Here is a 27,192-nt window from a genome sequence, read left to right on the forward strand (position 1 = left end):
TTTGAATTGGATAGGGTCCTGCGTATTAGCCACCTTACGACCTAGCTTCTTTTTGCTTCCATTAAAAGTAAAATCCAAACTAGGGATGCCAGTCTATGATGAAATAGGGCCAAGAAAAAGACGTGGCATTCGTATAGGAACATGGCAAGATACCGAATGGCCCCCAGAAAGAATAATACAGTATTACGGACCAGCAACTTGGGCTAACGATGGAACGGCGGGGTCATTTGGGCGGGACCCAATTTATTTGTTAAACCGAATAATACGCTTACAGGCTGTAGTGGAGATAATTACTAATGAAACTGCTTCTGCTCTAACCAAGCTAGCAAAAGAAAGCGCTAAAAGCCGAACTTATATTATGCAAAACAGGCTGGCTTTAGATTATTTGTTGGCAAAAGAGGGAGGAATTTGTGGGAAGTTTAATTTGACTAATTGCTGTATTGAAATAGATGATAGTGGACGAGTAGTAAAAGATATAGCCGACCGCATGATTAAGTTGGCTCACGTGCCCGTACAAACATGGGATGGGTTAAACTTCAAGGATATGTTTGGATCATGGTTCCCCAAGTTGCCAGGATTACAGGCGATAGTAGCCCTTATTGGGCTTATAGCTGCAGGATGTGTATTAATTCCATGTATATTGCCGATTTTTGTAAGGACAATCAATAATTCTCTTTCTCTATTGACACAGAGACATGTTCAAACTCAGTTAATGTCCATGCGGTATCTCCCAATACCAACAGAGGATGAGAAGGAAGAAGGAGGGGATCATTGGGAGCTATTGTGTGAGTTTGAGGCAAGATACAAGAAGAGGGGGGATTGTGAGAATGGGCAATAGGTCGTGCCTCAAGCTCAGTGGAAATTTCCAAACAAAGAGGCCACTGAAACACAAAGGAAGGAAGTTCCCCCATATAAGGCAATGAGTTGGAAGAAGAGAGTAGGTTGGTCTATGTATTAGAAATGTGGAAGAAACATGATAGGTAGAGTGTAAGCCAAGCCTCTAAGGAGGGGCGGCAGCAATAGGGACAAAAGTTGGAACCAGAGGCTTGCTCGGGGCTCTTCGTGCCTGTGAGTACGGAGGGCCCGCTCTTGCAATTGCGTGAACAATAAAAGGGTTATCCTTATACTGAGTCCTTTGTCCGGTTCCTTCACCACGTTTCAATATCTCACAGTATTTATGACATATGATCTACAGCACTGTAAAGGGAGCTGTTGCACTCATCAGGCTCCCTGAAGGAGTTTGACTAACTTAGGCTGGGGTGAACTCTGGTGAATTCACAATCTGATGCAGCATGCCTGGCATTGTGGGGTTGGGCCAAGATCCTGGATAAGCTTAGACCTGTTTTAAGGCGATTTAAATCTCCTGAAAAGGACACAGATGAGGGAGCTTTTACTTCTGTTCTTCTTCATATTATTATTTGCTGTATTTTATAGACCAAGTAGCTTAAACTCTAATTCAGTAAAATTACATAGGCTCTTAGTTTTGAGGACAGTCAATCTGTGTTAGTTTTAAGTTTGGCCTTGATGTCTTATTATTACTACTGTATGTTGATGGCATAAGCATTTTAAAGGGGGCATTCTCATGCTGTGATTTTATGGCAAATTTATTTGGTAGACTCACTGAAACAAATTGTTTTGTAAGCCCTTTCAATAAACAGTGTGGCCTGCTTAAATTCTTTTCACTGTGCTGTTCATTATTACAGTTTTCCTCACCTATAAAAACCACAGGTGGCTGTGTCCTGTTCTGAATCAGGCAGCCTCCTCTTTTAAGACTAATCCACGGGTGTCAAACACAAGGGCCGCGGGCCGAATCCGGCCCGCCAGACCTCATCATGTGGCCCGTGTAGCCGCCGGCGACCGCCAGCCTTCACCTTTTATTCTCGTTTTTTTTTTGACACAAGAAAACCGCCTCTTCAGCGCATGTGCAGCAGCCTACAAGCCAGAGAACGTCTGTCCTCTAGCGGCGCCGGCCGTTCTACACAGGAAACCTCCACTTTACATGCATTCAGGAAACCTCCACTTGTAGTCCTACAGATACAACCGGCCCTTTGAGGGTGACCAAACTGCTGATGCGGCCCCTGATGAATTTGAGTTTGACACCCCTGGACTAATCTTTCTTCAGTCCAGTTGGAAGATTTTAACTGTTTTCAGACACACTGTTTTTCTACAAAGCAATTTTAAAACAATCCAGAGTGCTCAGTTCATATTTCTCTCATTTGTGTTGTAATTCAGATACCCATTTACCTTGTATAGTGGGAGCATGCTTTGACCTTGAGAATGAGTTTGCATATAGGAATCAGCTAAGAAGTGAAGTGAAAGGATAGTTGGCACCATTTTAGATTTCTCTGTGTGTGATGTATTTGTTTTAGCTATTTATATCCTGCCTGTCAAAGAAACATTGCTAGGGTATATTTAAAATAAGATAAAGATAAAGGGACCCCTGACCGTTAAGCGCAGTCGCAGACGACTCCGGGGTTGCGGTGCTCATCTCACTTTACTGGATGAGGGAGCCAGCGTTTGTCCACAGACAGCTTCTGGGTCATGTGGCCAGCATGACTAAGCCGCTTCTGGCGAACCAGAGCAGCGCACAGAAACACCGTTTACCTTCCCACCAGAGTGGTACCTATTTATCTACTTGCACTTTGACGTGCTTTCGAACTGCTTGGTTGGCAGGAGCAGGGACTGAGCAACAGGAGCTCACCCCGTCATGGGGATTTGAACCGCCGACCTTCTGATCTGCAAGCCCTAGGCTTTGTGGTTTAGACCACAGCGCCACCTGCGTCCCAGCATATTTAAAATACTCAAGTGCAATTATACAACAACAATGATAATATGTATACCCCAACAGCAATAAAATCTAAAACAGCAGGTGGCAGAGCAGCATAAAAACTAATCACTGGAAATAAAGCTCACAGTTAAAATGCCTTGGAGGATAAAAAGGTATTTGCAGCTCAGAATAGGGGTTAGGCAAACAACACTAGCAACGTATTCCACAAGCAGGGTGCCACCACTGAGAAGGTCCATCCCTGATTACTGCCTACCTTATATTTGACAGCAGGGGCTGAGGAGATTTCACCCCTCCCATATCCAAGAATCTCCTGAGGAGTCTGCTGATTCTCCAGAGAGGAGGAGGCGTGTTCTGCTCTCTACTTATTCTGCTCCAGCACCACATCAAAGAGTCAGTCAGTCAGTCTGTGTGTTGGAGAGAGAGAGACTGAGTGTTAGAGATCGTGTGTATAGATAAGGTTGCTGCTAAGAGCAGCTGCAGACACTCAGTGCAGTGCAGCATTCTTTATGCTTAGACCTCATTTAGCTCTGTATATAGTTTGTATGATAGTTGTAGATAGAATAAAGAAGTTATTCTACAGAGCTGCTCTCCAAGTCGTTTATACTCTGCTATACTCTGCTATACTCTGCTGTGCGACGACTGTCTTCTTGTGGAAGTGAATCCGGTGCTCACAACTCTAAGCTGTGAGTCCACAGCACTTTGACCTGTTCCTGTGCAGAAGGTGGTCTCTGGAAGTGCCACCCAGCTCGCCTAGCCCAGTCGGGGCTGAAGTGTATGAGTCCAGTTGGTGGTACTGGCTCAAGGGTGATGCTGACAGGGGCATCCAAATATTCACAGTGATACTCAGAGGACCTGGTCTTGAATATATTCCATTGCAAAACAGTCTATTTTAAGAGCTTTTTAATAAGCAGAGGTGTTGGTACTCCTGAGAAATAATCTCATGTGGCCTGAAATAAATGGCACTCCACTGACTACTATGGGAGCAAGTTCCATAGTTTAACTACCAGTATGATTTGCATGAAGAAGTACTTTTTTTTATCTGTCACTTGATCTACAACCTCTCTCAACAGGTCCTGTGTGCCACTCAATATCAAGTCCATGGTCACCACCCTCCCAGTCAGACCAGCTGCTCTAGGGCACAATCATTTAGGGTATCTTCAAATTTTAGCTCTTTGTTGTGATGAACACATTATGTAACCAGTCTATGAAGCAGTAGCTGAAGTCACCCATTCTTGCAACTTTTTGATGTTTCCTTGATTTCATTCTTTATCTCAAGATCTCCTGAGCCTTTTGATCAGGGGCCCAACAGCATGTCCCCAGCACTATGTTACTCTTGGGGCCTGGTATCACTACCCACAACAGTTCTGCAGAGGAGTGCCCCTTTTGGGATTTCTAGCTTGCTGGACTCAATGCTCTTTTTGACACCACCTCCAGATGACACCACCTCCAATACGTCCTTCCCTGTCCTTCCTATAGAGTTTTTATCCAGAGACAACCATGTCCCACTCGTTCTCTCCATTCTACCAGGCACCCATTATGCCTTCTATATCAATGCCATCCTTTAAGACCAAACACTCCAGTTATTATTTTTTAAAGTATTTTTAAGGCAGTCTTCAGCCAAAGCTCGCATAGCAGCTTACAAAATCAAGACAGTTAAACAGTAAGATGACATGGTACAGTAGAATAAAATGCTAGCATAAAAAACCTTGCAGATTAACAGAGCATTCCTAAGTAAGAAATCTGGAAATTCCAAATTCCATTCAGGAGTCCCTGGGAGGGTCTTCTGCAGGCTGAACCAGCAGGTAGGTGGGCCCAAGTTTTGAGCATTGCACATAGGTCACATGACCATGCTGAACAGGGTTTTGTATAGGTCCTTGTCTTGTCTTGCCCTCACCACTTCCCCAGAATGCCCCATTTTGAGGATTTACACTAAGGCAAATTAGGCTGGCTGAGCAACTATTGCCAGTGTAGCCCCAGCTGAGCCAAGAAAACCCAAGATCTCCCAATCCCAAACTCTTGCATCCCAGATGATCTCGTGCTGTAAAACACCTAAAACAAATGGGCCAATAAAATATAAATGATACAAAATACAGGATGCAAGTATGGTTGTTTTACATAACTAATTCTTATTCCAGATTACTGAATTTTGATTTATTACTTAGTATGTCTTTTCATGCCAGCTGGGCAACCTGAGCCATCATTCTGTCAAAGGAGGTAACTTTAAGGTTGTTTTAAGGACACATACTTGTCTAGCTATTGTTTATTTTTTCAAACATATTGCATCACCTGAGCCCTGAGAATGGAATGTCATTTATGATTATGTCATTTAAAGCAGGACAGCTTACTTCCTTTAATGATTCAGATCATATTTCCGCTGCCATCACAAGAATCCAATACTTAGTTTTGTCAAGTAAACGGGGGAAATGAACGATAAACCATGTCTTACTTATGAGTTTGGGGGTGCCAGAGTTTGTGGGTGCAAGACACCAACAATTCCTAGATTTAGTTAAGTGTTCAGTGCTTGGAGTGTTAAGATGGGTTGCTGGACACTGAATTTAGCAGTGTCAAAATGAGTGTTCACTGGAAGGACAGATCGTGAAGCTGAGGCTCCAATACTTTGGCCACCTCATGAGAAGAGAAAACTCCCTGGAAAAGACCCTGATGTTGGGAAAGATTGAGGGCACAAGGAGAAGGGGACAACAGAGGATGAGATGGTTGGACAGTGTTCTTGAAACTACCAGCATGAGTTTGACTAAACTGTGGGAGGCAGTGGAAGACAGGCGTGCCTGGCGTGCTCTGGTCCATGGGGTCACGAAGAGTCGGACATGACTAAACGACTAAACAACAACAATCCATGATGCAGCTGCATTTGGAAAGGTGCGGGGTGGTAATAAAACAATTTATTCTGATAATGCTGTATATAGATTTGGTTGCCGCCTCTCAAAAATTATAAGAGTTGGAAAATGCATCAAAGCAGCATGCAATTTAAATTACATATTAATAAAACAATTAACTCAGATATATTATCCTGCTTTTTAAAACTGCTGCTGGTTTCTTTCGTTTGCAAAATGTGTACGCTTTTTATGTATTCGTTGTTATATCAGACTCCTGTTTTAATTTTATTTAAAAAGCAAAAAAACCTCTCATGGATGGATAGAAGGAAGGAAGGAAGGAAGGAAGGAAGGAAGGAAGGAGGGTGGGCAGCCTTCATGTTAACTCGGCGCAGTCCGAAGCTGCCTCCTTGGCACCGCGATACCCATATGAAGGGAAGCTTCTCCCCAGAAGCCGGAACTTTGAGGCGGAGGGAGAGGGGCGGCGGCGGAACAGCGAACTGAAGACCACTTAAGGCAGCCGGGCCCCAGCGGGGAGGCCCTGCCTCGGAGCCCGTTGCCATGGCAGCATTCCAGCCCTATTGTCGCCCGCCGCCATGTTGGATGCTCGCCAGGGCCAATGGGAAAGAGAAGCGCAGGGTTCCGAGAGGGGCGTGGCGAGGGGGAAGGGGCGTGGCGGCCGAGCGGGCGGTTCGCCTCCTTAGAGCCCGTCGTCAGGGGAGGCCCGCGAGCGGCGGCAAGACCTCGAGCGGGACGCGGCGGGCTGAAGGAGAAGCGCGAGAGGCGCCTCAGGAGCCGGAGCCATGTTCGGGGGTTGGTCCAGAATCTTCGAGGAAGATCCTTTCTTTCGGTGAGGGGGCGGGGGTCGGCCTGGGTTATGAGGGGGGGCTGCGTGGGGGGGTGTGCTCCGTTCCTTACGGCGTCGCCCGGAGGGAGGCGGTGAAGACGGCGTTGGCGTTTCCCCCATTTGCCCCCGAGACATTACCTCTGGGATGCGCATCTCTCCGTTGCCTTTTCCTCTTCTTGTCACACCCCCGCCGATCGTTTTCTGACGTTCCTTCTCCCCAGACGTGTCAAAAAAAGAGAGCGAAGCCTGACGGTGTGGGGGGGCCCACTCAAAAACAACAATAATTCATCCGCCCCTCCTTTTAAGGTCTCTGGATTCTCTTACTATTCCCCCCACCCTTACCTTTCTTATTCACTTCAGCAGAATTTGCCTCCCCGCCCCCGTTACGACGGTGCAATAAAAAAAGGTTGCATTTTCATGTCCTCGCTGGATCTGGGTGCAGGCCCTTAAACGTAGCTATCAACTTTCCCCGTTTTTTAAGGGAAATTCACTTATTCCGAATAGGATTCCTCGCAAGAAAAGGGAAAAGTTGACAGCTATGCTCTTAAGTTAGCTGAACTTGCACCCCTTGAAATCGAACCGATAATAACTGCGTTGTGGCCTCGTTGATTTCCTTGGGGGACCCTAAGCTCAACTAAGTGAAGTTTGGATCCAGTCCAGACTAGTCCCTCTGCTCCCACGGAACTGTGTTATGCCTGCTTGAGGCGTGCAGTGGAAAAAGAGGGCTGTAGTTCATGAAAGCTTGCTCTACAATAAAGCTGTTGGTTTTTAAAGGTCCCCTGGCCCCCCCCCTTTTTGTGTTGTGTGTGTCTGAAGCCTTCCCAGAGTTCTGGAACTGAGCCACTGGCCTCCTCAGGAAAAGAATGGTTGGAGTGTTCTTTTGGTGCCTTGCTAAGATTTGGTGTGAGCAGTGCTGTTCTCAGGACCTGGAAGTAAAAGGGGTTCAGTCCCATGTTTCCAAGGTGCTGAAAATGGCACCTATATAAACAACCCTATTTTCTCTTGCTCCCAAGAAGTTTTTAAGTTTTGTGCTGATATGCTGAAAGGGATGCCTTTCTAAAGCCTTTTTAAAACGCTGTGAGTTTTTTATTTTTATTTTTCAGATAATAAGTGGTTGTTGTTTCTGTGTTTACTTTCAGAAGCCTAGCATCTTTTAACGTGTTGCCTTTATTATTGTTACTTCTGCAGTATAAAAAACATGTGGTCTCCAGTAGCATGAAATAGCATAAAGTGCACAGCAGGAAAAACACCAATTAAAGACATTTTTAGAAAGCAGTTAATGACCCTTTTGCAACTCAGTTTTTTTATGTTGAGTAAGTACTGAAAATTAGAAGGCATAAAACTTTTTTCTTTTTTTATATAATTTTTAAAATTGAGTTGTACATAACATATTACAATTTAAACATATCGTTTACCTTCACTTTTAGGATTCTCAGAATCCCTAGACTTCCTACCCCCCCTTCTCTGGTTTTCAATGTCAATCCCTTTTTCTTTCAGCTTATCCATATTTTAACTAATTTGCTAACAACAGTATTACCTTTTTCCATTGTGTTTTGTACATTACAAGTATTACTCTAATCCTGCCAAAGTTTTTAGTTGTTTATAATGTTCTCTTAAATAAATTCTATATTTTTCCCGTTCTTTGTTAAACTACTTCTCATCCCAGTCTCTGATTCTCCTGGTCAATTTTGCCATTTCGGCATAGTCCATCATCTTCATTAGCCATTCTTCTTTGGTTGGAACTTTATCTTCTTTCTAACTCTAGGCCAGTAATATCTTTGCTGCTGTTGTCGCATACATAAATAGTCTTTTCTGCTCTTTCGGAATCTCTGTACCTAAAAAGTCTCTGTTTTTTTCACAAATGTTATTTTAAACATTTCCTTCAATTTGTGGGAAATGATATATAACGTATTTCATTTTGTTCTGTCATAATAGAACATGGGGTGGGGGGAGAAAAAAGGATTTATGTTCTTTTAAATAGCTTAAAATGCTACTTTTCTCCTGCAGTAATCTAGGCCAAATGCACCTGAGAATCATTCTTCTTGTTCATATAAATTTTATATATGTCAGGCATTGTATCTGGTTAATCCTAAACACACTTTCTAGGGATAAAACCCATTGATCACAGTGGGACTTACTTCTGAGTAAACACTGCATAGTCATCCTTTAATGCTGCAATCCTATGTAGGCTTACCTGGAAATAAGCCTGAGTAGATAGGTATTATAAAAAAAATAAGGCTGTGATCCTCTGTATATTTAATTGAGCTCTGTGTGGCTTACACTCAACATGTATGGGATCTGAAGTTCTGCAACTTTCCTTTAATTACATGTTTGTAAGCAGCCCTAAATAACTTCAGCATTTGACATGGTGGGGGACGACCTATGTAGCAAGTTTGTGGTTGACCTTTTAACTTTTATGGCCTGGTTAAACCCGGAATGGGTTTAAAACCCAATTCTGATACAGTATTAGCTTTTGCTTGAAGAATGCCCAGACAGAAGTTATATAACTCAGTGGGCCATCTTCATGCCTAGGTCCATACTTAAAAGTTGTAATCTGTCTTGATTATATAGCTCAGTTTAAGCTGGATTCAGGAGGCCTAATGCTTTCTTAACACTGTATATGCAGGTGTTTTGGTTTTGGGAACTCCCTTAGTTAGTACACACCCAATCCTGTCTCTGTTGTATCCCCTTAAGCTAAAATTGTACAAGGTCACACATCCTTTGAAATCTGAATGGAACTTGTGGATGATTTTACATAGTGTCAGCAACTTTTTAGATTGCTCTTTTAAAGTCCTTGACAAGGTTCTCAGCTTTTATGTCAGCTCTGCAGCCAACTCCTACTGTATTGAAATCCAGTGGCACTGATCCAAAGGCTTGCATGCACAGGCAGGTTCTTTCCTTTGCACTCGATCCTCCCTCTTCTTAACCACAATCTTGTCCTTTTAGTCTTCATGTAGAAGTCTAAACGTATCTTGCTGCTGCTTAGGAAGAAATAGATGGGAGGTGCAAATGAAGCAAAAGTATTGGCCTGTGGATACTCCACTTCTAGAAGGTCCACAGTAGTGTTGCTGGATTGGGACCAAAGGGTTCATTACTGACTCTGAGCCTCAAATTAATCTTGCACCTAGTTTCTTTTACTAGTCATCTAATTTCCTTTGCAATTTAGCAGAAATTAAGTTTGAAAAGTGCATAGCAAGCACCCACTAAAGCGTTTTGGGAATAGTCTCTACAGGATGTTTGTTTTGGTTTCTTTATTGTCTGCCTACTCTTTTGCATTTGGAGTGACATGAGGGAGTGCCTGTTAATAGAACCCATGCTATGGAATGTGGGAAGCAATAGAACCATGGATGGATGCTGAGACCAGCAATGCACAAAGTCCTATACAGAAATTGTCAACATGTAATGGTAGTCGGATAAAAAGAATCCTATTAGTACAGGGAAAGGAAGTGTGAACTACGAAGCTCCTAGTTCAAATCTCACAATTTTATGAACTCTTTTCCAAAACTCAGGGCTCCCAACTATTACAAAATAAAACAATTACAAAATGTGTGAGTGAGTGTGTGTACACCCACACACCATGTAGGGCCTGTGCAGTTCTGTTATTTTAGTAGCCATAATGGCTGACCATTGTCTGGTTTGGAAGCTGTTCAGAGTCTAATCCAAATTGTAATAGCAAGTGCTATTCTAGACATTGCAGACTAGATCATCATGCAAGTGGATAGGGCTACTTCACATTGGAACTAATTTCTAAAACTGTGTACTAATAGGAAAGCTTCCTCAGCCTCACAAGGAGAGATCTTGATCTGGCAAGCTAGAAATACTGTCTAGGATAAAATTGGTTTTATAAATGTCTCCCTGACCAAGCAGCTGTTCCAGGGAAGCTCTAGTTGATCTCAGTCAAAATGTTTTCTGGTCCTGCCAAGTTTTTTCCTGAATAGCACAGACAGGTGCAGAAACAGTTTCCCTCCTGCAAAAGACAGTCCTGTGCATTTAGTTAGCCAAGACGTTCTCTGTATTATCTCACTCTTGATATTACAGTCATCTGCTGTGGCTGGTCTCTTGTACTGAACCATCTGTTCTAATAAAGCATTTCTGTTAAAAAAATAAATAAATTATGCAGACTAAGCTCTTTTCAAGGGATAAGAATCTATAGGAGAATCTATAGGAGAACAGACTGGCTGCTGTTTCCATGTTGAAATGATGCATATTCAGGTGACAAGGACAAAACAATTATATACACTATCTCAGTCATTTCTAAAGTGCATGCCAGAACACACCACTTCCAGTTGGAAGAACTACTTGCATGCTCAGAGAAATGGTTTAGACTCCTATAAAGCTCTAAAAGCCTTTCAATTGGCTTCCTTTAAGAATAATAAATTTTGCTGTGAGTCTGTATTAGGAGTGATAATATTGAATGAACCCATTCTACCTGTTACAAAATTATCTGACCTTAGAGGATGTCATGTTGCCACTCTGTATGAGTCACTATTTTGAGTATGCCACTTCCTAATATTCTTTGTGTAACAGTGAAATGTGTATTGATTTTAATTTAAGACAGCAGTATGCTGTGGCTGTCCTAAGTAGGGTAAACACTGCACTTTCTCCATCAAGACAGCAGTTTTACACCTTGGAATCTTGTCTGTTTTTTCTAAATGCATGGCTATATATGAGCTGTTTCTCTCCCCCCCCCCTTTAATATTATCTTCAGGGATCCATTTGCCGCACACAATGATCATATGCGTCGTTTCTTTTCTGAACCTTTTGGACGAGATCCATTTCTCTCAATTAAAGATGGTGGGGAAGGAGCTCTACATCAAAGAGGACGTCCTGATTCTCAGGTTGCTTTGAGAGACAATCACAAGGTATGTCATTTTATAGTCTTGCAGATTACCTGAAATCAGTGACAAAGTATGGTGGATCTCAGCTTGCTTCCCCGCTCCCCCCAGTTGATGGTTTGGTACTTGGGCCAGTCAGTTTACTCTAGGTGCATCTCTCATGTAAATTAGAGATAATGATGTTTAACTCTATTTGTAAATAACCACCAAAAACTAGAATATTAACTCATGGAGCAAATAAATTAAACAAGGTTTAATGTGTTGAAACTTGCATTCTAACTGATCCTGTCTCCTGTAGAAAGATGTATTAGTTGGCACATTGATCCTTAAGTTTATCTGATTATGCAAACATGTAACAGTACTATAACATCATGCTTAGTGACGTGATAGTATATTCCATCTAAGGCTGCAATCCTAACGCTGAACCCCAATGAATTCAAAAGGATTTAACTTCTGAATGGACATGGTTAGGGTTGCAGTCTTGCTGGCATTGCAAGTCTTGGCATCAGCTGATAAAGAACTTAAATAAATTGACAGGAAACTTAATAGACATAGCAACTTCAAATATGTAACTGTAATACGTTTTGCTTTACTTATATATTAACTATTGTACAAGGTATCCACTTATGTAATGATAAAGTAATATTTCTGCTTCAAAAATGTGATGGTTACATTTTTATTTTGGTTCCTGGGGTTTGGAAGACTGTCTTTATTTAGGTGTGTTGACTTTTACAATATCTTCTGTTGGCTACTTAGTGTCAAAACTAAGCCTGTGGAATTTGCATTCATGGGTAACATAACCACAGGGGGTGTGGAATTGTGCCAAGATCAGTAAACTATACAGTGGGAACTGATGCTTTAATAAAGCTAGCAGCAGCAGAAACTGTCACCTGCAGGGTAGCCACCGGATCGTGTGCTTCTAGTTTAGAAGCATTTCTATTTGTAACGTGACAGTTGGGTTTGCTTCAGATTCAGTTCTGCTTTTGTGAGCAGCATCAGTCTTTTCAGCAAATGTTTAAACATTTAATCAGATATGCAAAGATGCACTTGGGCTTCTCCATCTTTTGTTGCAATTGCAAGCCTGGGAACTTACATTTAGTTGAATGTTTCCCCAAACTCTGATAATGGCTCTTGCTTGTCTCCAGGAGGATACAGGGGTGTGTGGGAATGTATGCATAAACTAGTGTATTGTACAGAAGTAAAAAAATGACATTATGTGACCCTCAAAAGGTTGCCCAGAGTGGAATGTGGCCCTTGAGCTGAAAGAGGTTCCCCACCCCTGCCTTGAATTACAGGCTTATATCTACAATTCAGAAAAGAATACATAGTTAACTAATCATTTGTCTTCGAAAAAGACCAGATAGAGCAATGCAAACACCCCCATTAAAGCCCTTACATTTTATTTGCTATTACTTAAAAAACAAATTCCAAACACTCTTGCTCTGAGTGCCTGTCATACATATTGCACATCTAAGAGTACGTTAGAACTTGGGGAGCTACCTTAAACCATTGCACAACTCTACACTGGACAGTAGAAATCTTTTTGGCTGTCGAGATTCATATCTTACACGGATCAGAAATCGGGGAGTTATTCTGACCTGGTTGAACAGAAAAGGGCCCAGAATATGTTCCTTATAAACATACTTGGTATCTGTTAGTATGCCAATTCAATTCACCTATCTGAAACAATTGCATTTAAATTGATGGGCCAAGTTGGTACAACAATTGTTGGAACACATAGAGACTGCCTAAGCACTGTTTCTAACTAGAGTTCTTTCAGTCATTCAAGTTTTTTACAAGCTTGTTTTTCTGGCAATGGCAAAAAAATTTTTTTTAAGTATTCGATGCGGACCAGTCTATATGCTTTGTTGTTGTTTAGTCATTTAGTCGTGTCTTAAAACTTCTCTGTAGCAGAGCTGGGGAATCTGTAGCCTGCTGGATGTTTTGAACTTTGAACTTCCATTGGTCCCAGCCAGCAAGGTTGATGGTCAAAGATGATGAGAGTTGTAGCCTAGCATTGTGTTTTGAACAAATAAATTTAAAAAATCATGTTAGTTGACAGCCGCTGAAACAGTGTCAACATACAACACTCTCGGTTGCACATGGTAGCTTATTTTAAAGTTCAATGACTTTATGTATCTTAACACTGTATATTGTATGTGACTTATTATGGTCTAAAAAAACCCCAAACTTTGTAAGAATGCTATTTAGGATTATAATGTGTGTTGGGGGACCCTAATAAGCCCTTCAAGCATAAGCATACAAAGGGGCTGCAGTTTATAACCAGAGTGCAATGCTTTTTTAGGAGTTGAAAACAATCCTAGGTCTCAATATATCCAGTTACAGAAGGATACACCAAAGCAGTGGGAGTTTGACTGGGGGATAGAATTACTCAGCTGGAGGGGCTTTGCATTTAGGAAGTAAGGCTGCTGTGCTGATGACTGTCTCTGCACCTGATCATATTATTAGTTCTTGGATTTACACAGACTGTGTGTTATTGCATTCATTTTACAAGGACATCATGTGTAGAAACCTGGAAAGAATCAAGTTCTCTAAGAGTAATGTTTAAACTGATTCTCCCTCTGAAATGATGTGAGCTTATGTTACTTCCACGTATTGCTTTTGTCTGTTATTTAGCATTATTATTTCCTTTCCTTTCTCCTAATAAAATCAGGCCCATTTAACACAAATCAACCCATGTCTTTTGCAGCCGTCAGTAGTCTAATTGGGATTGGTCATATGTAATGTTAAAAATATTCCTTCATTAAGAGATTAATCTTAACACCAGTTCGAGCAACCTTCACTATTCCAGCTGCTGCTAAAAAGCTTCTAGTCCGTATTTGTGGAAGGCCAAACAATACACACTAAGACTGCAACTTTTGTGGGGGTTACATTCTGGGGATTGCACCTAAAGCCAAAACTGCATATAGTCAAAATACATGAGGTGCAATGGTGGGTGGGATTGCCAAAGTTTTCCCCCCTAGATGCCTGTTCCCTTTCTGCTCCCCTTTTTTTTGATATATATTTTTTTTTTGGCGAAGCACGTAAAGCTGAATGCACACAAATTGAATGTGCATAAGCTTACTTACTTTTTACTATATTGCAAAACAGGCTGCTGTGGCAGCATCACTTACCAGAATAAATACTCCTCTTTGGTTGAGTGCTGGGAAGATTTTCCAAGTGTGTGTCTGAATTCCTCCTGCCCTCCAAAATAAAGTTAAGTTACTGTTGTCTGACTCTGGGGAAACAAAGGAGTAGGGATTACATGAGGATAGAAATAAATGAGTTTTAGGAATGAAGGAGATAGAGATGGTAGGTTATAGATGGGCAGAGTTGGTTTTGCATGTCCATGAGCCTTTGCGTTGTAAAACATAGTGTTAAATGAATAAGTACAAAATGACTATTGTAGTAAAATACATTTTGATGTGATAGCTTGATGTAAGTATACCTTTCATGCATGCTTTGGGGAATTCAGATTTATATCCAGACTCTCCAATCATTTTTTCATGCAGAGATATTCAAGACCAGTTGGCTGAATTCTCATATTAGATGGTGTTTATAGCATCATCTATTTATATGTGTGTACTAGCATATAATTTCTTCACTGTGGATTTATAAGTCAGACCATTCTGTATATGGTGATAGATTTACTCAGAACTTCTTTGCAATGACCTTTGAAACTGCTGACATGGGAGAGATGATTTGGTTTAACGCCAGGGTTCTATGAATATTTTAGAGAATATGTATGTATTTCATTGCTAACTCTACATTAATCTCTTGCTTTTACATAAAATGAATGCTTGTAGCAGAGTAGCTGCATCACTTATTTTAATTTTTGTGACCTGCAGTTTATTCTAGCTCTTTGAAATTTAGTTACCAAAATTTATCTGTTGAGTAGGAACAGATTTGTTGGTTTTAATCAACTTCTCTCCATCTGAACTGGCTAATCGTGCCTGCAAATAAATAGAATTGAATATCTGGAAAAGCAGGAAAACTGTAAAGTACTGTACAGAACTTAAAGGTACATGGCAATACTTTGGTACACAAAAGCACATGTATTCAAACTTAGGCACTTTCAATTTAAACATAGTTTATACTATCTCAGGGACCACATTAGATGTGACAGAAGCAGGCATTTTTCTTCACATTTCCCTGGTCATGTACAAAGCAGGGGTGGGGGGCATCTAATTGTAGCATCAAAAGGGATGCATAGGGGTGAGAGGAATGGAATAATCCTGCTTCTCTTGTCTTACTTGTCTGTAGCTTGTTGCCCATGGCACTGTTCACTCAGCCTAGTTCACTTCAGATAATGGATCCAGGTTGTTATGGGAGGAGTTTGGATAATGGATCATAAGAAGATTATGTGGTGGAGGGTTTGTCTCTTATCCCTCCAGTAGTAAAAATTAAACCCACCCCCTGCTTACATGTAAACAGTATGGCTGCCACCGTCACATCTATTTTGGTCCTTCATTGTTTTGGTTATGCTGTGCCTTATTTAAATTTGAGCTAGGGAGTTTTAAGTTTCCCCCCCCTATTAATTTGAACCATCTGACACACCGTGCAGCAATTCACATAAGGTGATATTTTTCTTTCAGACGAGCTGTTCCCTTATGCCTTTTGGCAGTTTTGGTGGCATGGTTAGTATACTAAATGCTAAACTCTGTCTTCTGGTGATCTGGGCATGCCTTCCTTCTGTATTTTAATCTTTAAACCATGTTACTAATATACAGATTTACGTGAACTGATGCTTCTTTTTCAGGCAGCGAGTTTTCCGCTTATGCCTTTTGGCAGTTTTGGTGGCATGGTCAGTATACTAAAATACAGATCTCTAATGCTTGGTGATATAAGCATGTTGTTGTCCTAAGGGCCCATCCAGAATAGTATTCACTTTAGTTTTTGGTCCTTCTCTGTTCCAGAAGAAACCGTAAAATACTTCTGCATTTATAAAAAATATAGCATGTTAAAAATAAATGTATATGGATTAAATTAATAATTTCATTTAAATACATTTGTATTTGACAAATATGTATGGAATTAGTGTTTTTCTTTCCATTCTTTATTTTCTTTTTGTTGTATTTTTATGCACCTTTAGTTTCCTTTTTTTGTCTTTTTCACTTTATTTTGTTTAATTGAAATGTTTTCAATAAAATATAAATAATTAAAAAATACATCTCCTGCATACAAGTTTCCTCTTCCACTCCGTTGGAAGTGTAGGTTCAGTTTTTTAAAAGTTGTTGTGTGAACAATTCTGAATTTGCACGATTCCATTTGCACTGGTCTGCTCCCCAAATTGTCCCAAATTGTCTCAAATGGGCCAGTGGTAATAAGACAGGTTAGTGAGGTAGCTGAGCTCTGGGATTATGACATACCTAAGTTAGTTTATAGCATATTAAATCTGCAGCTGGAAATTTATGAAATTCCTAGGTGATCGATTACAATGCTGAAATTTAACAGTTTAAAAACTCAAGTGTTGGGGTGACAAAAGTTCCAGTAAAAAAGGAGACAAGGCAGGATGATGGTACAAGACATTTGCCTGCACCAATATCACATACAGCCTCTTCAGTAAGGTGAAAATGTCACTCAAAATTTAGAAGGTAAACTAAGTGGCAAAAAGTGTGAGCTGTGCCACTTATGCAAATAGCAGCAGATGATTTCATGAAAAACCACAATCTGAATGTACTCTGCATGCTTTCATTCTTTAGACCAGACTTTGCCATGCTGATGGGAGTTGTAGTCTCCCATCGAGAGGTTGCTAGGTTGGCGAAGGCTGCTTTAGACAGTAGCACTAATGCAGTGATTTATATGAGCTGGTATTTCTCTTTCAGGCAATGAGTTCCCCCCTTATGCCTTTTGGCTGTTTTGGTGGCATGGTTAGTATACTAAACAAACACAAGTTTCTAATTTTTTGCTGATGTGGGCATGTCTGTCTGGTTCTGTTTCTGCCCCCTCCCACAATGCAGTAAGCTTTGTGAAATGCATTTTAGAATCCTCCACCCATTTGTGAACTAACTATTAAACTTCCTGTGTGGACTGAAATTATGCTAATATGCAAGACCATCTCTCTTTTCTGCATGCATGAAATAAATTGCCACAACGGTAAAAACACACAGGATTTCCATAAAGTCTCTGAACTGTTTTCGTTACAATGAATTGGGAGTACAGTAGTGGTGTTTGCATTGAGAGAGGTCTAGAATGTTATTTATTGGACTCATGCTATTTCCTTTTAATATGCATAGAATAGTGCACGTTCCAAAAAGTTACGTTGCTAGAGAATAGCACTATATCAAGCAAGTGGCTGGTTCTGCTTTGGGTCTACTATGCTAATGACATGGGCTTCTCTCCTTTGACCTTGAATAACATTTCTGTGAAATGTGGTCGATACCCAGAAACTTCTTTAAGGACTCTTTTTCCGCCTTTGGGTTTCCTCCGAGACCTTTTTCAAATGAATGTTGAAAAGTAGTACTTCTATTATAGAGGCACCACATTTTCCCAGCATTCAAGTTGGAAAAACTTGTTTGTTTGTTTACTGATTTCTTCTATTGCTCAAAGTACGTCTTGCCCTTCATCCTGATGGCATGTCCACTGCTGTTGCTATGGAGTGTGATAATGTCTGTGATACCGTTACTCAAGGCAGGGAACCTTTGTCCCTCCATATGTTGTTGGACTAAGCCTCCATCATCACTGACCACTGGCCATGCTCTCTGGGACTGATGAGAATTGTCCAACAACATCTAGAATGTTGCCTACCCCTACCTTTAGCGAGGAGCGAGACTCTCCGCATCCGTGTGCCTTGCGCTGCTCTGTGGTATTTAGCCTGCTATTTTGCAGGCTTATTCCAGCATAGGAGCACTCACATAGCTTTTAAAGAAGCAGTGAACATCTACCATCCACCCCCCATCCTTGTAACATTGTCCTGGCAGTTGGCAAACAGTTGTTTTTTAAAATGTTAATTATTTTAATGGTCTGGTCCCCTCTTCAGTGTTAAAGTACAGATTTGAACTCAATGGGTTCTCTGCTTGCAAGAAGATAAATAGCAGTAAAATGATTTCTTTCCTCCCTCACAATCCATTAAGTGTAGAATGGATATCTCACAATGCCTTTTACTTGAAGCTAGGGAGACAGTTTAGCTAAATGTGGTTGGGACAGGCTTTGAAGTTGGGTTGTCTTCACAAGCTTATCTAACAACTTTGACTCTTAATTGTTGGCATTCTTTTGCTGACTTCTTGCTGAGCTTGAAAAATTGCTTCCTTTTCTTTCTATGCTTGGCCTAGGACTATTATAATTTTGAAGCTAAATTTTTTTTAAAAATTGATTGTTTTCCACATATACATAAATCCAAATGCACAAACTTAAATGGAATAAAGAAAATATAGAAACTTATGTAGAGGGAGCAAAAAAAAAAAAGAATAAAAGCAGAAAGGAAGAAAGAAGTAAGAGATATGAATATATACCTTTCATAATAATTTTCTTATCAGTCTGAATTGTCTCTCCACATTATGTTTTGCATCCGAGTGTATTCCACAGGGTTGTGGATTCACTGGTCATGGAATACAGGGAGCATTGCGCTTATAAGAAAAACTGTATTTTTTGGTCTACATAATTTCAGGAGACAGTTTATAAATGTATGGGTACCATTGTCTGTTTAAGTTTAAATAATCAGAGATGCTTTAATGAAGCTTCCAGAAATTATGGCTTGGAAGTTAATACCACAGCTTCTTGTTTTCTCTGGAAGGTATACCATTTACTGTTTTTGAGGTTCAATTTCCCTGGCCATTTCTTTATTTGCTTCACTTTCTTTCTGCTTCCCTGGGCCTTTCCTCAAAAATTACAGATATGTTTGCAGCCTAGCATAGACTATACCAAGCAAATATAAGATGTGCACAGTTCTGCCCAGAATTTGGGTTTAATTGCCAATGAATGTGAAGCTTTTTGGCACACAGTGTTTTGCCAATTAACACTGCAGGTTCTTTAAAAGATCTTTTGTAGTCGGTCTATGAAGAAAAATATATTTTTATTTGAACAGAATAGGAAAACCTCATCAAACAGCAACAACAAAAAACCCCTCAAATAGTAAACCTTCTTACAACGAGAAATAACCACAAAGGAACAGTTCCAAAGAAACAATTCTCCCCCCTCCACCAGATCCAACTGTGGGAAGCCTCAGCAGTGTTTGGTCCATCATCCTCTTCCTCCTCAACCACTTTGCCCTGCACTATTTGTACCTGCCTCAACCAGGTGGGGCTGGATGTCTCCACAGCCATCACCTGTGCATATAAGGGCTCCTAATCTGGGCAATCAAGCCCCAACTGGGCCACTCTCAAGGGCAGGAGTGCTCCTGCAAGGACTCACAGGAAGGGTTGGCTGCGTAAAGCCAAACTTACACCTCCTCGCTTTTTTTCCTGCATTTTCCACTACATAAAGTCACCATTATATCTTACATTAATCCTCTCAGTGAGCCCAGTTTACTTCCTATAAAGGCTTTTGCATGCTTCTGCTAATGTTTCATGTGTCTTGTGCTAGTAATCCATCGGCTGGAATGCATGTGACAAATGGTATCTGTGTAAACGGAAGCCTTGGTAACTGAGAAGTCATAACAGACACTGGAGCCAAGTCAACAGTCTTTCATATAAGCCTACTTGTTGTGCACTCTCAACAGACCATATTCTCCTTTGCAGCAAGTGAAATTTTATTCCTAAATTACATATAATAAATCATAGACTGGAATCTGAGTCATAGATTCTTTCATCAACTCATAAATTCCTGATCTAGGCCTAGCCAATTCAAATAGTCCATACAAAAGAGTGCAGCTTTTTTTTAGCATTTAATGATAAAAAAAAAATTAAATTTTGTTTTTTTTATAAAATGTTTATTAAAGATTTTTTAAAATTATACAAAAGAAAAAACAGGAAAAAAGGCAAAACAGAAAAATAAGAAGAAAAAATACATCCATCCTTCTCAAATTTTTAACTTTCATTACCTTCTTTCTTTGACCTCCTCCTCCTCCCCTTTCTTGTATCCTGGTTAGTAATTATCACAGCAAATCCTATCCATAATTCATAATATTTTGTCCTTACATTATCTTAATCTATTTTCATCTTGTCTTATAGCAAACCTTGAAACTTAAAACTTATATCTTATTTTGACCGACTTCTCATAACCATACCATTAACCTAATTCTTTAAACATTTTTACTAGAACCAAGTAGTTCCATTTCAACATTTTTCTAACATTCATCAATTATTTTAAAACAGTCCTAATGATAAAAGAAAAACAAGTAAAACAATCCAAACTTCATCCAGCGTCCCTTTCTCCTGGTTCCGGATTTTGTCAGTCCTTTTTGTCCCATTTATCTAGCGCATTAACCTGGTGTCCTTATATCCGAGGCCCTCAAGTCTCTTCCATGTCCCTTCCGCGGCTCTTCTTCATATTTTCCTTCCACTCGTAATTAATTTTTGTTCCCTTTACCCCAGTGAATAACTACATAATGTTACTGTATAAAAGAAAAAAGAAAAAGAAAAAAGGCAGTAACAAGGTGTTGCCTTTTAATACCTTGCAACATTCTCAAATTCACTTGTGGGGGGCTTTCATTTTTTGAGTTCGCTTTTTTTCCAACATTACTTTAGTTACCTTTGTGATAGTTACTTCAGGCAGTTACTGTGCAGTAGGATTTCAGAAATTTACAATGGCTGGGAAATCTATCCTAAAAATTCTTACATGAAATCAGTCCATCCTTTGACCAAGTTCATTTGAGGTTAATGAGAAAAGCCTTTCTGATCCCTCTAGAGAACTGTATTTCAAAAAGCCTCTCACACTTTCCTCTCTAGTAGACTAAGGGCCAGACTAGAGGTGACATGGGATCTGCCATGGTTTTGGTTTTGCTAATTAGAAACCCCACAGGGCTGCTTTGGAAATTGGGGAAGTGTCGCTTTGGAAGAAGGTGCCTAAGCCTTTCTAACTAATGCCTTTTCTGCACTCTGAATTACTCCCTGCTTCCCAGCTGCTATTAGATCTGCAGAGGGGAAAAGACAGATACAAATCAAATCAAAATGCTTGGTTTAAAAAGCATCATGTGCTCACCACCTCACACACAGTACCTTGTACTCGTACTTTTTACCCTGGTACTCTTGCTTGCTTTTAATGTTCGCTTGTGTTTTTTTTAATGGGGATTATTAAAGGTGGTCTCTTTCCTTCTTCTGGTGTGCCCTTCAAAGAAGTAAAAATGTATTTGTCTGCATACACACACACACACACACAGTGTCAAGAACCTCATGGTGAATGTATGTTTCTCTCTAATTATCTTTTCAATTCTCTTCTGCCAGAACATGGATTTCAGGGATCATTTCTCTGCAATGGACAGAATGATGTCAAACATGAGAAACAGTATGATGGAATTGCACAGAAATTTTGTAAGTTGGTATTTTCCTTAATGTTTAAACTAAAAACTACACAAGGATTCTTCATTAAATTCATATGGTGTCCTGGAGTGTATTTTTACAAGCTTCAGGTGTCCAAGCAAGTGGCTGCTTACAAATCTGCTGTTATGTACAATAAGCGTGGTTCTAAATTCTGTTCTCCAAGTGAATGGCTTCACTGCTTAGTCATTCTGAACACTTGGCAGGCTTAGGACAGCCATTATGGCATTTTGAAGACTAGAGAGAGTTGCAGTCCCATAAGATTTTCTCCTTTCCTAATCTAAATGGAACAATGTACAACATTAAATCTAGGCTTCTGCTATGGACTCCTGTCTTGGTGTTTACGCTGTTCTTAATCATTTATTATGTTTAACTTCAGGATAAAATGGCACTTGATCCAAATAGTCACTCATTCAGTTCTTCCTCAGTGATGACTTATTCCAAGAAGGGTGATGAACCTCCAAAGGTTTTCCAGGCTTCAGCTCAGACACGTGTGGCTCCAGGAGGGGTAAGTTAGTCTCTTGGGGTTTGGGGGTTCCCCGTTGAGCTGAATCAACGGACTTTGAATGAAGGATGGGGCAGTAATAATGTAGAGGGAGCATAAGCTTTGTAAATCTTCATATTCATAACAAATTGTAATTTTACCATTTTAAACCCCGTTTACAACCCTGGTTTGCAGAGCAAGTACAAACTCTATTTAGATGTGGTTTGCTGTGGTTTGCTGGAAGTAGACAACTAAGTGGTGGGCACAAGTGAGTTTGTAAGCATAGAGTTCATCCCATAGTGCCAAACCATGGGTTTGTGTTGTGTAACTTGGCCTACTGCTTCTTATGGCATTTATCAGTGAGATTAGTTGAAGAGGAACATTGAAGAAGCTAAGCAACAATACACATGAATATATCCTACAATGCTACAAATAACTGGCAGTGGCATAAAATAGGTGTCATCTGTTCAGACCAAGTACTTGACTTTTAAATGCTTATATAATGCTTAAGATGCCCTTTCATTGGCTTCCTCACAGCTGTTACATCTAATTTTGTTAAGAAATTTGAATTTGAACCCTGAAGTCAGGTTCATGAATGATTATATATAAGCAGAAGGCTGTTGAAAATAACTTATAGCAGATCACTTCAGAGCTCTAGCCAGCACTTGGTTATCAAAAAGCTTCTAATAATATACCTATGAGCATGCCGATAAGCAGAAGCCAAGATTTTCAAGTTGGTTAGCATGACATACTAATAGTTGGTGTCCCTTTCATGTAGCAAATACCAACACACACTTATCTCTGTAGCCGAAAGGTCCATTCACAGGCTATATTTAGATTAGGCTCTGGTGGTTTTTGAAACCATTCTAACAGAGAATAATATCAAGACCTTGAGGTGGTAGGATCCCAGCTCCTTTTTTGTGTGGAGCATAGACATGCATGTTGTGGCCATAGTTCAGCAAGTAATAGTGAATGCAAGTAATAGTGAATTAAGTACACAACTGGGTATTTGCCTTGTCCGCCCTATTTTTGCTGCATCAGTTCTTGCTGCTGAAGAAACAAGCTGTTTTTTAAATGGAACAGCCGCTTATCTCTTCAAAGTGGCAACTGCCGCAGTACAAATGAAGGTAAAGCTCCAACTGTGTTTGGTTCTATATTGTGTTCAGATGTTAGCATTTGTTGTATGTTTGACATGCTGTTTCCTTTTCACTTCACTCCCCGTTTACAGCAGAGACAAGATATGTGCATACACTGTGTTCATAATCTTGCACAGTTTGCTTGAAAAGGGAAATCCAAAATACTGATTGAAAATATTGTTTCTCAGTGGTGACTTTTTAATTTTGTGTGTGTGTGTACAGATTAAAGAAACCAGAAAAGCACTTAAAGATTCTGAAAGTGGGCTTGAAAAAATGTCTATTGGTCATCACATTCAAGATCGTGCTCATGTTGTTCAGAAGGCCAAGAACAACAAAACTGGTGATGAGGAACTGAATCAAGAATTTGTTAATTTAGATGAAGGTAAGAAACCTTGTGGCTTACATGGGTTTTTGTTTGTAATAACACAGTTCTGCCAATGTTTTACAGAGGTGCACATACATATACATAAAATTTAGTATGGATGTTTTCTCTCCACTTCACCCCCTATTCGTGTTTGGTATTGGGATATACTACTTTTAAACACTTCCTGCACTGGTTGCATCAAGTAAGGAGGCTCACTTTAAAATTTCATTTGTTGCACAGATGAAGCTCATGCATTTGATGAACAATGGCAGAAGGAGATTCTGAAGTACAGACCCTCAGGAATAAGAAATGGTATAGATGCACCAAGACATAGAAACAGCCATCACATAAGCAAGGAAGATGCAACAAGGAGGTATAAATCATTGTTGTCTTGCTGCACTGCTTTCCCAGTTTTCTGTAAGAAAAAAGAATGTCAGAATGCTCTCACTGAAGTAGATGTCTACTGTGCTTTGACAGTTTTGTGCAATTACATTTGTTGACTGCTGTTGACAAGTGTTGTGATGCACCACCCATGCAAGCACACTTGTGTTGCGGCTGGATTGCAGGTGTGGGAGACCCAGTCTTGATCCTGAACTTTCCAGTTTCAGTTTGACACCTTCATGAGAAGAGCCTTCTGAAAAAAGAGCCTGTGGAAGAAACAAGGGATTGACTTAATGGTCCCGCATGGATTAAGATGAATGGAAATTGGGCTGGGGGGGAAAGGCTGTGTCGTATCTGGCTACTTCACTCCCTCTCCCGTTAGGAAAGTCTCTGCATTTACCTATGGGTGTATATTGATTTAAGCAGTAGTCTTGTAGTTCTTTAAATGAAATGAAAGAGAGGAGGGAGAGTTTGAACCCAGGTTTCACCTTCTAATTTTGTGAGGAAACTGATAATAATACAGTATAGCCTTTGCGGTTGCTTGGTTGTTATCTGACTATGAGAGTTCACTGCCCTTATTTTTCCTAACCTGTTTCCCAAACATCAAGTATTCCATCTTTCTAAATACTATTTTAGAGAGAAGACCCCCCGCCCAAGGGTATCCATTGAGGGACCCAGGAAGCCTAAACCTTCTGTGGAGAAGCTCAATATCAAGGGATCACATGTTCCACTCAAAACCAGCAAAAAATAAATTGCTGTGTCGCTTTTCATGTCATCAGGCTATTTCTTCGGAGGACGCAATAATTCTGGATCAACGACTTAAGACCAAGCTCTCTGTTTCTAGCAGTAGTGAATTTTGCTCTCTTGACTATTGAATGTTTGTGATAGCTCCAGCTCCTTGGTAACATTTGGCTTTGAGAGTAGTTAAGGAAAACACTGATGCTGGAAAGCACTTTATGGAGGTTTTTTTTTTTTTTAGTATGAGGCAGAATGTCAAAGCAAATAGTTTGCATTAACAGTGCTCCAGCAAGTGTAGAGCCAAAAAGACAAAAACAAAACATGTATCATTGCAGCTACATGTACATGTATTCAAGGAAGTACAGTTAATAAACTGCAGTTTTTAACTCAAGAAATACGGGTGTAGTTTTGGTGAAGATCCAATCTGTCAGTGTCTAAAGCATTGTAAAGAAGTATCTAGATCTATTAAGCAATACTTTACGAAATAGCATGTATACTACACTTCTAGTCAATACTGATGAGTAACAGTCAATATTGATGAGCCTTGCAAAAAAAGTTAGATAAGCTGCATAAATAAAATTGAATTTTATCACAATTTTTCTGTTTTGCATATCTCTTTACACAACAACTATTTCATAAATTGTTGGCTGTTCTGCTTCCTTGAAAGATAATCCTCTATTTCAGCTCTACCATGCTCTTTTCTAAGATTAAAATGCATGTTACTAGCCTCTTCCCTATAACGAGACAGTTACTGTCCTACATATTAAAACGAGCTCTAACCTTTTGGGCAGATTGAAGTTAGGAGTCATACTTGAGCTAGAGAACAACCTAGAGTATAATTGGTTCACATTCTTGTGAAGGAAAAACAGTTTCTGGATTTAATTATTAGATGTAATGGGCTTTTAAATGAATTGTGAATGGAAAAACCATGAACTAACTTGATCCAGTTTCCATGTTGCATCTGATTGCTGTTCAGATGTTATCAATATAGGTTGCCTAAATAGACCCCATAAGACTTTCGGGGGGCAAAGAACACGAAGAATCTGAATTGCTGCACTTAAGTCATTGGGACATTACAGAAGCTCCAGAAATGGGTTCTAAATTTCTCAACATGACTCACTTGGATCTCTATGTATTGGATTGTACTGGTTTGTTTCCCCTGTGGTTGAATAAAGTAGGTTTTCTTTCACTATCTAATTATTACAGTTCCTTATATTATAATGCTAATAATTCCCTTTAAGATATATAAATTGTGGCCACTTGATGCTGGTAGTGCATGTAGGAATTCAAAGAAAGTGACCACTGAAGCCCTTTTCATCTTCAGTCTTCAAAATGGGAGCAAAAATGCAGAAAAACCACTAATGGTGATTGAGGGCTCTAGCTAATATTACACATAACAATTTAATGCTCTGCATCTTCTTCTTTTCATTTGTGATCATACTTTACCCTCTTGCTTGTTCATTATTATTTGGTTCTTCTATTGGTTGGTTTCTTCTCTTTTTCTCTTGTAAGTTGTTGTAGTTGATGAAAAAATTGTAATAAGACATACTTGCTTTTTAGGCTTAAACCCAACACTGAGTTAGGCATATTTTAAATCCATTGTTAGATTTAGGGAACAGTGAAGAAGCTGATTTGCTAGATGTGTCCTCATTGAAAAATATACAGGAGGCTCCCATTCATTTTAGAGATCAGACTTCATAAAGCATTTTTCCAAGTATGGTCATATTCAGCCAGTTAGCTGTAAATTAAGTGAAGTAATGAGTTACTCTACAAGTTTGGTTAAGGCTTGCCAGTTCAAATATTGCTCTTGTATAGTTTCTTGAACTTTCGACACTTGCATTGTTGTGTGTTAGGTAATTAACAGAAGGTACAAAAAGGAAAGTTCAAATTAATTAAATTTCAGCATGTTATCGTAGAAGATAATCCGCTAAATCATACTGTGAGTAGATCCTTTGATTCAATAGGTCTACTCTCAGTATGATTACCACTTGCTATCACCCAATTACTCAACCCTTTAAAGTTGCACATGACATTTATATGTATGTATGTTCTTCATGTTGTATAAACAATAGGCTAATACTCATTATTTGAGCTGCTAGTATTGCATCAAAATTTATGAATCTAATGGAGAGTTCATGAATAACACTTGCCACTTTATTAATAAAGGTCTATTCAACATAATGCTATACTTGTCATCTAGTTGTGAGAGTTACATCTTCTGCTAAGGAATAGGCATTTTATATAGTGGATATCTGAGGAACAGCATGATTGTATTTTAAGAAAAGCGAGTATTAGCATCACATTTCCCAAGCTTGTAATTTACCTATGCTGTTGTAAACACCCTTATATTCCCCAGACATTTTTTCTTTTTTTCTG

General features: G+C 39.8%; 1 protein-coding gene across 8 annotated transcripts; it reads left to right on the top strand.

Annotated features, from left to right (window-relative positions):
* Positions 1-6,309: 6,309 nt before the first annotated feature.
* MLF1 (myeloid leukemia factor 1) lies at positions 6,310-26,907 on the top strand. 8 transcript variants are annotated; one of them, XM_053390374.1, is made up of 10 exons: positions 6,310-6,469; positions 11,175-11,328; positions 15,897-15,938; positions 16,061-16,105; positions 17,127-17,171; positions 21,621-21,707; positions 22,093-22,221; positions 23,556-23,715; positions 23,938-24,070; positions 24,715-26,907. In XM_053390374.1, exons 1-10 carry the CDS (start codon positions 6,423-6,425, stop codon positions 24,827-24,829), a joined length of 957 nt encoding a protein of 318 aa, XP_053246349.1. In that variant the 5' UTR covers positions 6,310-6,422; the 3' UTR covers positions 24,830-26,907. The 8 variants fall into 8 exon arrangements, with proteins under 8 accessions (XP_053246349.1, XP_053246356.1, XP_053246352.1 ...); XM_053390377.1 differs by lacking the exon at positions 17,127-17,171 and having other exon boundaries at positions 6,312-6,469; XM_053390376.1 differs by lacking the exon at positions 16,061-16,105 and having other exon boundaries at positions 6,312-6,469.
* The last annotated feature ends 285 nt before the right edge of the window (positions 26,908-27,192 follow it).

This window comes from Podarcis raffonei, chromosome 5 (assembly GCF_027172205.1).
Source record: "Podarcis raffonei isolate rPodRaf1 chromosome 5, rPodRaf1.pri, whole genome shotgun sequence".
NCBI classification, from domain to species: domain Eukaryota; kingdom Metazoa; phylum Chordata; class Lepidosauria; order Squamata; family Lacertidae; genus Podarcis; species Podarcis raffonei.

What these genes read in the sequence shown, in the direction of transcription:
- MLF1 (XM_053390374.1), top strand. Translation starts at nt 6,423, where the DNA reads ATGTTCGGGGGTTGGTCCAGAATCTTCGAGGAAGATCCTTTCTTTCG. An exon ending in CTTTGAGAGACAATCACAAG is followed by an intron (nt 11,329 to 15,896) that starts GTATGTCATTTT and finishes TTTTTCTTTCAG; the next exon opens with ACGAGCTGTTCCCTTATGCC. An exon ending in TTGGCTGTTTTGGTGGCATG is followed by an intron (nt 17,172 to 21,620) that starts GTTAGTATACTA and finishes CTCTTCTGCCAG; the next exon opens with AACATGGATTTCAGGGATCA.